This window comes from Crotalus tigris, unplaced genomic scaffold, assembly GCF_016545835.1.
Source record: "Crotalus tigris isolate CLP2741 ecotype Arizona unplaced genomic scaffold, ASM1654583v1 scf7180000018016.4438896, whole genome shotgun sequence".
NCBI classification, from domain to species: domain Eukaryota; kingdom Metazoa; phylum Chordata; class Lepidosauria; order Squamata; family Viperidae; genus Crotalus; species Crotalus tigris.
Genome location: NW_024096778.1, coordinates 642,071 through 655,599, shown reverse-complemented (window position 1 = coordinate 655,599; position 13,529 = coordinate 642,071). Strand labels below are relative to the sequence as shown.

The 13,529-nt window shown below is 37.6% G+C and overlaps 1 protein-coding gene across 3 annotated transcripts in view; it reads right to left on the bottom strand.

Moving 5' to 3' along the window:
* Positions 1-213: 213 nt before the first annotated feature.
* Positions 214-13,529, bottom strand: part of FILIP1 (filamin A interacting protein 1) — an 89,806-nt gene continuing 76,490 nt past the window's right edge. The window contains exons 6-8 of one of the 3 annotated variants that reach the window (XM_039346626.1): positions 9,577-9,634; positions 2,180-2,285; positions 214-1,028 (exon numbers count right to left, since the gene is read on the bottom strand). In XM_039346626.1, the coding sequence (XP_039202560.1) occupies positions 2,227-2,285; positions 9,577-9,634 (117 nt within the window). In that variant the 3' untranslated portion in view covers positions 214-1,028; positions 2,180-2,226. Of the gene's footprint in view, positions 1,029-2,179; positions 2,286-9,410; positions 9,635-13,529 lie in introns of all 3 variants that reach the window. The other 2 variants (XM_039346625.1, XM_039346627.1) reach the window with 2 other exon arrangements.

Sequence of the window (13,529 nt, the reverse complement as noted above, 5' to 3'; positions counted from 1 at the left end):
GCAGCAAATTGAAAACAGTGACTCAAAGGTAGAAGTAATTAACTGATAATTTGCTACCTAAACCTATACAAGCCTATACTATATCTGAATACATTGCAATTAATTTCTCCAATTAAACTGATCTTAATTAACATAGCATAATTTTAACAATATGAATTATTAAGATTTTTTTTAAAAAAATGCTGTCTGTTAAATTCAAGGGCTACCATATTGTTGCACGCTTATGAAAATTTATTTGGCACAGTGCGATAAAAAGAAAACTTTTTGGCACAAGAATATGTAACAGCACACATGTAAGCATTGTTTAATAAACATTGGCATAAAATATTTTTAAAAAATTGTGAAACTCAAATACAATTCAAGGCTTTGGTTTGTTGGCTATTATTTTTATATTAAATCATAGCGCAGTGCAAAGTTCTATAATACTGTCTTATAGAGCAGTCCTCAGGGCAATTCAGTCACACAGTCACATTTTAGCTGGAAACATCTGTGACACGTTTTCTTTAAAAGGTGCCTTTGTTGAGGTCAAATCACTATCACTACCTATAGAAAATATACAAACTGGCACCTTGCAAATTTTGACAGTGTATTCTACAAAATTAATGTGCCATGGACACGGTAGTCAGAAGGTCTGGCAAAACAAAATCCCGTATTACAAAGTGTTATTATAAAAATAAATTATGTAGGAAACACCAAACAAAATCAGACAAATACCAATTGGTTTGAACACTTTGCAAAGCACATGTTTTCCTTTCTTACTGTCTAGTTTAAAAAAAAAACCCAGCAAACACAGTTTCTTGAGAATTAAAATAAAAGTTGCACATGCACACAAAGAAAAATCAAAATCCAACGGAAGCAGCAAAATATACTTCCACAAGTGATCAGTAGCATGGACGATCAGAATTATAGAGGCAGAATTTTCACAGTGATCAATCCAGAGGTGTGGAGAAGAAGTGCACAAGAATAACACGGAGTTGACGTGGCTTCTCATCTTGAGTTTATGCGCACCTGACGAATGACGATGCTCTCTAATGGGGAAAGAAGCATAGTAAAGCAACAACTGTTACCATGGAAAACATGAAAACTTATGAGGACCCATACTGTGTTTTTATTTCATCCCAACATATTACGGTTACTTCAAAGTGACATTTCATATCATATCAAGATTGCTAGAGTAGAAAATTGGAGCATTCCAGAGAGTATTTATCCTTATGTTCAGATATAGAAAGGGGATTATCCATTCCACTTGTGCATCTTCATGGAAGACAGTCAAGTCTTGTTTTTCCCTATTACCTCAACTGGGCAAAAGTTTATTTCTTCAAATCAATAGCAATAACACTTAGACTTATATACTGCTTCACAGTACTGCTTCACAGCCCTCTATGCAGTTTACAGAGTCAGCACCCAACAATCTGGATCTTCATTTTATTGACCTCAGAGGGATGGAAGGTTGAGTCAACCTTCAGCCAGTCAGGATTGAACTGGCAGTAGAATGCAGAGTTAGCCTGCAATATTGCAATCTAATCAGTGCCACCAAGGCTCATCAACAGGGTGAGGAGAACATTAGGGGTAATTTGGTGTGTGCAAATTACTTGTGCTTAATACGATCAGTATTATATGGATTTCACATTTATTATTTGGGTCTTTATGTCATGTACACTTAGGAAAGGGACATAATGATTAAGACCCTTTAAATATAGGCAGTGCCTCTAAGGTACTGGATAATGTCCCAAATAATTACTATTTAAATAAATATTTGAGTGCATAAAAAGTGAATGCTTTTGTTTTCAGCATTTTTTAGAGAGAGGGAAAAAAAATCAAAGAATGAAATATTATCTATCTTGGTTGACCTTGAAAGCAAATTATGGTAAAATATTTAAGATAGCTCTGTGCTTTAATTTGGGTCAAAGCATAGAGCAGAAGAGAGCAGGTTGGCTTAACTTTAGTTGGATTCATCCTAAGCCTATGGAGCTTCAGAAGAATAAAATGGCTTTTGTCTGGGGTAGGGGATGGAATTAAAAGATACCGGATTAGGTGATGAATAGGTCAGTCCTACTGATCAACCTGCAATTAGATCACCCTCAGTTGTCCTAAGTGCAGCTTCACAGGTGAGTAGCATATTCAAGAAGGATGGTGGCAAAAAGACAAAAAGCGAGGTCTGTTTCCTTTTTTTACTTACAGTCATGCTGGAGTGATCAAGGATGGGCAGAGGATGGTAGGTCTCATTCAAAATTGCCCCCCTAAGGAATACTGGGAGCTTTGGTAAAATTGCCTGAGCAAACTGCCTGAGAGGGGGAAAAAAACAATAAGAACAAAACAAAAACACAGAATGAGTTGGCTACGATGACAGGTCGCACTAAACTCAAGTCAATGGATTGTGGTCCAGTTTGGAAGATAAGTTTGCCGTTGTCTGAAAGGAAGGCCAGGAGAACATCCAAGTGGGAGAAGAATGTCACCCTTTCTCTCCTCCTGCAAACATTTCATTCTTCTCTAGAAATATGAAGCTAGGAGGTCTATATAGTCTATGGTAGACATGTCAAACTCGCGACGTCACGTGATGTCACACAACGTATCAGGACGGTTTTGCCATTGCCGGCAATGGGTGGGTGCGGCTTCCGGATGACGCGTCCGGCCCTCGGGCCGGCAGTTTGACACCCTGGTCTATGGTGAAGGTAGTGGGTTAAAAAAGTCTCTTTTTTTGAGCATCTTCATATAATGTTGTCCTACAGAATCTCTAGACACAGAAGCAGGAGGCTGGGCTCTGACCACTTTCTCAGTGAAATAACAGGATTGAGCTACTTCTAGGAATCTGACCATGAAACTAATTCTTATCCAACTCTAATTTAAAACTTCAATTTTAGCAACAAGAAGGAAAATAACAGCATTATAGCTGCTCACGGGAGGCAGAAATTCTCTTTTCTTTATGATTAGTATTCGATGAAGTTAAAAGAAAATATTTGGGTACTTTAAAAGGACCATATAGGGTTAGGTTTTCATTCTGGGACTTCACCAATAAGTAAGAAAAAAAGGAGCCCCTTTCTTTGTTTAAGGATTTCCAGTTTGGGTTTATTTATCTTATTTTTGCTTAGACAGCATACATACGTCTAGGATTGCTTCAGACTGAGCTGTTAGGATCCAGCTCAGATAAAACACATTAGACAAAATATTAATTGGTAGATATATTAAACTGATAACAAAGATATCAAATCACCAGTTTTAACATACGGCTGTGAAAGTTGGATCATCAGAAAGCCTGGGCAAAGAAAAATGTATGCCTTGAAGTGCGGCGTTAGAGAAAGTAACTGCGAATTGCTTGGACCACAAAACTAACAAATTATTCAGTCCTACATGAAGTAAAATAAAGTCGATCATTGAAGCATTAATAATGAAGCTGAAACTTGGATATTTTGGACACATAATATAAAGATAAGAAGACCCCAAAGCTTGGAAAAATCAAAGGCAATTGAAGAAGAACCAATAAACGGTTAGATGGCTATAAGCAATCCCCAATGGCACAAGAATGAGTTTATAAGAATTCAAAGAGCCAATTATTGACAGATAATCTTTGCGTCTATTGGGTCACAAAGAATCAGAAGGATCTGAATGAGAGCACAACAAGGAATTGGAAAATTTCATTATAGTTAATTTGGCCCATGGATTGCAGTGAAAACGACATAGTTAACTGTGACTTTCTTTGAAAATTCTGGAAGAAGACCAAGTCTCATTCTTTATAAATGTTAACTGCAATTAATATGAACTTTATTATTCTTATCACAGCATCATTTGCTTTTTTAAAGTTGGGGGTTCCTTTCATAATCTTGTTATCAAATTGAATACCTCTGTGTTAAATTTTCATATATTAAATGTATCTTTGTGAAAAGAATCTCACCCTTACAAAGTAGTAAGTGTTGATTATAGAGATGAATCAATATACAGTATTATTATTACTATTACTATTACTGTTGTTGTTATTATTATGCACTCTATTGCAGTTTAGGCATATGTAAACAAATTTTGGAATTTTTCAAATGTATATTTTACAGAAGTGCCTCTTATGGGAAAAAGCTGATTAAATTAAGTCCTGGAAAAAGCTGATTAAATTAAGTCCTGGCTAAATCAAAGAGATATCAATACACCCTGAGATCAAGTTTTAAAATAGCTATTCTATGACATTGCCACTAGATGGCACTATTCTAAGCTAACTCAAAAAGAAGCAACCAATTCCCATTATACTTACTTGGAAGCATAATTCAAAGAAATTCATACTGCCGGATCATTACTTTAACTATTTCAAACAGTAAATGTTGAAATGTATACCCATATTTGCTCTTTATAATTAATGTGATGGTGACATGGCTATTTGACACTCCAATATCAAATCTGAATATCCCAACCATCTAAATCATACTGATTAAATTAATTCTTGGTAGCTCAAAGTTACATTTCTTTCCTCATCTTAAATAATTTTCTGCAAGGCCCATAGTTTGCAGATTTCTTTTCTGCCATTTCTGTGTTTCAACAACTTTAAAGACCTTTCCCTTCAAATGCCTCACTGTAGTGTATCCCGTTTTGTCACTTCCAGAAATTAACATAATTTAATCCAAACATATTTCTATTTATTCTTGCATTCTTGGTTGATACTTTCCAACCTATAAGTTCTTAATAATAATGTACACAAAATTCCTGCAGCAGAACCTTGTCCAAGTAGTAAGATAGTTTTAACATGAGGTCAACATTTACAGTCACAAAATATTAGCTCAAGCTTTTATAAAAGTTCAGTGAAGATTAAAGGAATTACATTGATTTGGGGGGGGGGAATAACCTTCTGTGAAAATAAGCCCCAAAAGATGATCTCACTGCCAGCAAATGACAGTTTTGATCATGCTCGCTAATGTCAGCCGCTAATAGGCAATAAAAGCAGATAAGAGCTTTCTAAAACCATGGTTACTATAGTAGCTGGTGCCATAAGCCAGTTAAAACATTGGGAAGCAGGTAGCAAATGTGACCCTACACTGTTATCAAAATGACCTCAAACCCAAGTTAATTTTGAAAAGATATTTAAACTAGCAAACATTGCATACAGTCCCCCATCAAACCGTATTTTGAGACTCTTGTGGTATTTTAGTGCTACGAAAGCATTATATGAAGAACAATATAAAAATGGTCTGGGGTCTCATAGCTACAGAACATTAAGAATTCACTGGATAATACCTGCCATCAAGGGATGGTATAGAAAACTTATATTTTTAGCAAGCTTTTGGTTTGCTTCGATGATCCTTAAACTTATGGGCCAGTACATATAATTCTAAGATCAGGGGAAAGATTATATGCTAGTTTTGTATTCATTGAATTATTCTGAGGTAGTAGGCACCACTTAACTCATTACTGCCAGTCTGTCCACATTGATAGATTTTATTCTAAATTAAATAATGCAGCTCTTTTTTCAAAGCTAAAGTACAACTATATTTTATCTAACAAGCAACATAAAAAGCTGTGGTCAATCTACCAACCAGTTAGTGGTTGCTGGTGAGTTGCAAAATCATAGTAAAATGGGTTCAATTTTTTTTTCAACATTAAATATTCCACATATCAACAAGGCCTGATCTGATACCCCACATTATCCCTTACCTTCATTTAAATACAAATTCCCCCTTTGTTTCACATGGTTATTAAGAATAAAAATCTATAAATTTGGCAGATGCAAGAACAGAGCTGCTACCTCAACAATGTATTAAAATCATACCTTTCCTTGGCTCATATAAATGAGTAGCTGCCATTGATTTCTATGGTCAAAGCATTGTCTTGTAAAAGTGAATTTAATTTATTCTCTGCCCCTCTCCTCCCCCCTGCATTGAGTAGCCTGGTCCTTATCAAAGATCCCATGATGTTAATAGGTTTGATAAAATGAATATATTAATTCATCACATCATATTCAATTTCTTTTCTAAGCCACATTCAGTTTAGACTTTTCCTATCATTAGGGAATGTGGCACATGTCACAAGTGCAACCAACATATCTGTTAACATAGTTTACATCTCTATTGTACTAAAGAAGAGAGATCCTGCAAGCATCTTTATGGCTTCAACTCATATTTTCCCCACAATAAAAGTAAGGATGTATGCTTAAGGAAGAACTAGAACTCAGTTTCCTGGTTTCTAGCCCAGCACATTGGCTACTGCAGGGATCTTCAAACTTGACCCTTTTGTGACTTGTGGACTTCAACTCCCAGAATTCCTCAGCCAGGCATGCTGGCTGAGGAATTCTGGAAATTGAAGTCCACAAGTCACAAAAGAGCCAAGTTTGAAGACCTCTGGGCTACTGCCTCGAACTGATTCAATATTAGGTGAAAGTCTCATTGACCAAAGCCATGATGGGCAACTGAAATCAATTATCAATGGACCCCACCTGGTGATGACCATGACATGTGGAAGTTTACAAATTAGAATATAAAAAGAATAACTTAACAAACAAAATGTAAGAAATAAAAATGGATATGCTGTGTATCTGTGAAATTAAGAGAAAGGGCTAATACATCTAAACGAAGATAGCTGGAGAAAAATATAAGAATGCTTGTAATATCCGTATACTTATGTATGCAAATGATGCCATGCTGTTGACTAAGAACTCAAGTGATTTTTCAGGAAATGTTAGTTAGGTTATGATGAAAAAGCTACTCTGGTTCCACCGATTAATTAATGAAATACTAAAGTACTTGTGCTTGATGGAAAAAAGTGGAGTGATTATCCCACGTAATAAATAAATGATATTCATCTAGAGCAGGGGTAGGCAACCTTGGCTCTTTTATGACTTGTGGACTTCAACTCCCAGAATTCCTGAGCCAGCCATAAATGACTTTATGTTCCTCGGTAGAATGTTTCCGAAATTGGGGAAATTGAGACAGATATTTTAAGATGTATACATACATACCGGCTGAAAAAATAATAATTAGTATGTGGAAGAATGAATGCTTGTTAAAACAAGCAAAAATCTTCTACCTAAGTTGTTATATAGAAAGTGGGAGTTGTGCAAGCAAGGATAAATTTAAAAGTCAGTGGAATGGTCAGGAGCTATTTACCGGTAATAAGCATTTGGGGGTGCTGAATGAATGTGACCTTAACACAAAAGAGCGGTGAGCAGTACAGAAGAATTAGGATGAGAGGGTTTGGTCCCCCGCAGAAAATGAGAGGGGACTGAATTGCAAAACAAACATGTGAAGAGAAAGTGAATGGGTTAAGGGGAAAAGAACAGTTAAGAAAATTATGGTTGGAATTGAGAAGAACCTCAGAAAGAAACAGGCGAGAAGTTTAAACAAGCAGTGAATATAGTGGAGGTACAAGGTGAGGTACAGAGAATGCTGTTGGTGTTAACTAAATGTAATTATATCTTTTTTCATTTTTTTTCTCCTTTCTTGTATCATTTCTCCCTTGTGCTTACTATTTCTCATTCTTTTTCTGCACTTTGTACCAAAAGGGAAATACTGTGATGTGCACATACGATTCATTTTACACTATTATTCCTAAGTACAAGAAGCTGGGAGCTAGGAAATAGGACAGGAAAAGAATTCGGCATGTGTTGCTTATCTAAGCAGGAAAAATCAATAGAAACCATGTTTGTTGTTGTTGTTTTAAAATCACAGGTTGTGAATTTAAGAACCTGCCACAAAGAATTCAGATGACTTTGCTAGTAAGGTTGCTTGTGAAATCTGTTCAAGAGCCTCACATTTATAGGAGGGAAGGGCACAACAATTTCAGCAAGCAGAGAACAGTCTGCCCCCAAGCCCCTCAGAAGTCCAGTAACACTCACAGAAGTGCACAAGTTCAAATTAGGGTTAGTTGTCCAAAGAAAACAGTATTGCAGGAACAGCACGGTGCACAAATGCCACCTGTGTAGAAACCCTTTACCAATTTAGTTAGGCAATATGGGAATTTGAGGTTCAGTGAATCAGGCATCAGGCTGAGGAACATCTGAGATATCAAACTCAACTGAAATATCAACATCTCATCTTACTCAAAAAATTGTGCTCTTATTGTGATCTATGATATTTTGAGACCTCTATGTAGTTTGAGGAATGAGGGTTCAGTCCATGGAAGAACTGCTTAATTTTTTTGTTGCTTTTAACTAATGTGTTATTCATCCGGAATTTGAAATATTTGAAAACATTTCAGTACATAAAACCTCTAATGAGGAAAAAAATGTAGCTATCTTCTTCCACAACTTCCTTCCAATTTGTGGAAGACTTATAGTTTATGGCACCATTTCAGTTATGATTCATTTGTTTGTTCATATTTTACTTAGAGCCACTGATGGGTGGCCAAAATTTTGTTTTATAGAATATTCTTTCAAACAACTTAATCTTTTCCTTTCAGATGTTCCCACCAGTTTTCTAATGAACAAATCCATCCATTCTGTTTGAGCCAACATAACCATTTTATTTTAAATGGTTAAGGTTGTAGGAAGATTAAATTTTATTACATCTCTCTCTAGTCCAGAATCTTAAGAAATCTCTTGCTGAATTTTAACAGATTACCCAAAGAGGGAAGAAAGGAAGGAATTTAGTATCGAAGTCTTTTTCATCAAAACTAGAAGTTTTTGTTCCATTAGCTTGGTTTTTTTCTTAAAGCTTCCTTCATAAATGAAGTCAGCATATTTTCTACAGATCTCTATTTTTAAAACACGCTTTCAAAAACAAGAGTAAAGCACTTCAAAAAATTCAATACAGACAGAAGAAACACAGTCAAGAAAACACTGTCCAGTCTTTCCCTGTTCTAGACACAGGCCGAATTCAGAATGGCTAATATTTAACAAGGTCTCTATTCCAGTTTGTTTCAGAACCATGTCAGTTATTGACATGATTGAGAATTTTAAATGATTTTAACGATCCCTCAGTTTAGTCATACTTGAGAAGGAGGACTACATTAAAGGCTGGCTCTTTATCAGGTTTTAGGTTCTACTAAATCACTAAGTGGGGCATTTCTTTTTGCCAGTTTTTATCTGACAAACATCAGAACTGAAGGGAACAAACAATATGCCATCTCTAATGAGCTACAATTAAACAGTGAACTCCATTATGTTTCTGGAGAACCACTCATTTAGATGTCCTGACGGGCTCGACTGATTACAAAATGCACACAAAAAAGTGGCTATAAGAAAACCATTTTATAATTTAAGAGGGAGGCGTTTGAACATGTCAATCAGTAGTAGCTCCTTTGTAGAAGTAGCTGAACCAGGCTGATCTGTGAGTTTTTAACTCAACTGAAGGGAAAGGAAGGGATTACTACATTCAAGAGGTAAGGCACGCATGCATTAGTTGATGTGACAGCTTCAGCAGGTGTCATTAGTACATGCCAGCACTAAAAACCACACAAGCAGGGCTTATTTCCATGGTAGCAGTAAAATCTGCACAACATACCCCCTGAGACACTGCCCTCAGCCCTTCCCCCCACGAAGGGAGGAAGAGCTATTGGCTGAAGACTTCTTCAGTTCTATTTTCATAGACTGAGTCTCCGCACGAGGCTCGAATTTGGTCTGATTTCCTGATCCAGGGGCCGGCACAATTGGCTTCCCAGCTTTCATACCTTTAGATACAGGGATTCGGGTAGGTGTAGGTCTCTGGGATGACCCATCCTGTCCTGTCTGCAAGACAAAGAGGGGGGTAAAAAAGAGGGAAAGCCACAATGTTAGATTTATGTGTGTAATTTGTGCGTGTATATTTGTACACACAAAATGTTTTTCCACTTCCCTTTCAATCTAGGGCTGTGCCAAAATCAACAGTCAGCTTCTATGCCTATGGTAGAGTATAAGCTAGCATTCCTGCTCCTAGGACCTAGTTCAACATCTTAAATCACTGTACTATACTAGATTTCCATATACACATACAGACATACAGACTTGAACACTGGGCGCTATCTAACAAAATGAAATTCAATGGTGAAAAAAATAAGCTTCTACATTTAGGCAAGAAAAACCAAATGTACAGGTATAGCATAAGTGGTACTTTGCTCAATAGTAGTAACTTGAGAGGGATCTTGGAGTCCTAGTGGATAATCACTTAAATATGAGCCAGCTGTGTGCTGCAGCTGCCAAAAAGGCCAACACAGTGCTGGGCTGCATTAACAGAGGGATAGAATCAAGATCACATGAAGTATTAATACCACTTTACAATGCCTTGGTAAGACCATACTTGGAATACTGTATCCAGTATTCACCGCGATGTAAAAAATATGTTGAGACTCTGTCTAGAAAGAGTGCAGAGAAGAGCAACAAAGATGATCAGGGGACTGGAGGCTAAAGCATATAAGGAAAGGCTGCTGGAATTGGGTATGTCTAGTTTAATGAAGAGAAGGACGAGGGGGGACATGATAGCAGTGTTCCAATATCTCAGGGGCTGCCACAAAGAAGAGGGAGTCAAGCTATTCTCCAAGGCGCCTGAAGGCAGGACAAGAAGCAACGAGTGGAAACTAATCAAGGAGAGAAGCAACCTAGAACTAAGGAGAAACTTCCTGACAGTTAGAACAATTAACCAGTGGAACAACCTGCCTCCAGAAGCGGTGAATGCGCCAACACTGGAAGTTTTAAAGAAGAGACTGGAGAGCCATTTGTCTGAAATGGTATAGGGTTTCCTGCCTGAGCAGGAGGTTGGACTAGATGACCTCCAAGATCCCTTCCAACTTTATCATTATTATTATTACTCACACACACACTTCTACAGCTTCTTATCTAGAAAGCATTTAAGACATCTTTTCCATAATAAATATACTTGGAGGCTCAATTTTCATTGACGTACTGTAGCTGGGGACTCAGCCCAAGAGCAATCTAACTTCTTTCAGCAAGCTCATCAAATCTAATGCTAATTATGCAAAGATTGGCAAGATGGCCTCTGTCACTTCCTCAAATGGCATTGTACCCCCATCACACACACACACACACACACACACACATTGAAATTAAAACTTTAAATGTACCACATGTAATGGGATGCTGGAAAATGTGGGGAGATATTAACCCTTTGAGGTAGAGGCCAGGTCAAGAAACAGAAGCCACAAAAACTACTAGAACTCTACTTTTGCAGGGTATAATAACAAAATCGTGAAAGACTGAAAGGGTTTTTCTCTGCCTCCTCTTATACCAAAGAGAATCAAGGCAGGGTCATCTTGAGTTTCTTTCTCATCCTGTCTTCTTTCCCAAGCTGATATTTAATTGTTCTTGCATTGTTTCTTCAAGGTGATCGCCAGCTCCATTCAAGGAGGGAAGATAGACCAATACACAAAACCACAGGGTCAGGTTTTTAAAATTTATTGATTCTTAAGAGTAGTCTTTCCCAACCTGGTGCCCTTCTTTTGTAATGGGATTACAATTCACAGAATTCCCTGTTAATGTGGCCAAAACAGTTTTGTTGGCTCATCTGGAAATTGCCAGATTAGAGAAGTACTTTAGTGACTTTTCTCAAAACTTTAGTATTCCTATTATGATCTAACTCTTTTTTTTTTCAGTGAGGTCCGCCAAAGCTGCAGACATATCTAGTGTGCAGTATGCCACTTTATGTGATAAAGTTTAGCCTAAAAAACAGAAGCCTGATGAAATGCAGATCAGTTAATACTAGAAATCATAGTTTCCACCAAGGATGATACAATTCCCAGGGATTCCTGAGGAAAAGAGAAAGATCACTGGAGGAAGCTGTGTCTTTACAGTTGATAGTGCCCATTCATTAGAACTAGTAGTGGGACAATTACATCTATATCGCACATTCATTTTATACAATAGAGTTTGCTGCAATTTGCAAACTTGTTAAGAAGGCAAATATAATCTTAACCTTATTTACATTGACAATATATGATTCACTGTAAAGTAACCATCATTAGTCTTGTACTCTCCAAGTATCAATATCCCAAACACCTACATTTGAGTACAGGCATTGTTGAAAATTACCAGAGATGCCACCCAAATCACCCAGTGAGAAGAATAATAGAATAACAAGAGTTGGAGGTGACCTTGGAGGTCTTCTAGTCCAGGGGTAGGCAACCTTGGCTCTTTTATGACTCGTGGACTTCAACTCCCAGAATTCCTGAGCCAGCATGGCTGGCTCAGGAATTCTGGGAGCTGAAGTCCACAAGTCATAAAAGAACCAAGGTTGCCTACCTCTGTTCTGGTCCAACTCCCTGCTTAAACAGGAGAACCTATTGCAGTTCAGACAAATGGCTGTCCAATCTCTTCTTAAAAACCTCCAATGATGGAGCACCCACAACTTCTGGAGGCAAGTGGTTCCACTGATTGCTCTAGGGTGAATATGACAGATAAAGAAACTGATTGTTTTTTTTTTTAGAGACCGAGCATAAAATATTTGTTAGAATATAGAATTAGAACTTCGTAGCAAACTTTCATCCTGGTCATTCCAGTCCAGAAAAGTAAATTAGTAGAAAGAACAAAACTGCCTTTACAAACTTTCAAGCATCATGAAAGAAATACCCAAAACTCATACTGAAACATTTAAAATAATAACAATAATCAGAATAACAATAACAACCAGCTATGTTTCTACTCTATTGAGTTAATTCCATGTGGAACAAACTTGCCTATGTTTCATTAACCTGAAGTTCATTTGTCAGGTATCTGAATGGTTATTCTCAGCAGCAAGATTAAAAAAAAAAAAAAAAACAGAGAGAGAGAGAAAGCAGAAGTTCAAAAGTGGATTAGCCAGCCCTCCAATAAAATACAGGCAGAAAAGGAAGCTTTGCTGATGTTAATTAGTGCTCTAGAACAAAGCATCCTAAAAAAAAAGCTTGTGCAGAATCTTTCTGGCAGCTTAATCATTAATAGCTACAGTTCAGCAACTTCTCTGCCTGAGTACTCTGGCTGGCCAAGATCAAAGACTCTTCTGTTTCTGGTCTACTGGCAAGACATGCTGGGAATATGCAATAGCTGTAAGAGGATAGGATTGGGGAACTCAGGTTTGGGAATGTCAGCTATGTAGCTTCATTACTCTGAGCTTAGTCTACCTCAGAGCATTGTTGGAAAGCTAAAACACCATTCTTGGCTTCATTCCCCTCTAATGCCTAACTTTCCACCATTCTAACTTAAATGGACTCCAGAAGATGGTAGAGGACAGGAAGGCCTGGAGGAACATTGTCCATGGGGTTGCGATGGGTCGGACATGACTTCGCAACGAAGAAGGAGAAGGAGAAGGAGAAGGAGAAAGAGAAAGAGAAAGAGAAAGAGAAGGAGAAGGAGAAGGAGAAGGAGAAGGAGGGAGGGGCATTTGGATGATACCAACGTGTGAAACTACCCTCCACAGGGCAGGATAGGGCTGGCAGCCCTTCAGCCACGGGCCACTGGTAGTTCCCAGCCTCCCCAAGAAGGAGGAGAATGCAGTCATTGCCACTAAGCTAATCATTGTTACTGAGGAAGGGGTCCAATGTCTCACTTCCAAATAATGGGAGTTAATCAAAAGGGCTGCTTGCCTTTCCAATCCTTTCTCTGCCACAGCTACAAGGCAAGAGAGGACTCTGTCTGTACTGAGTGCTCATGAAGAGAG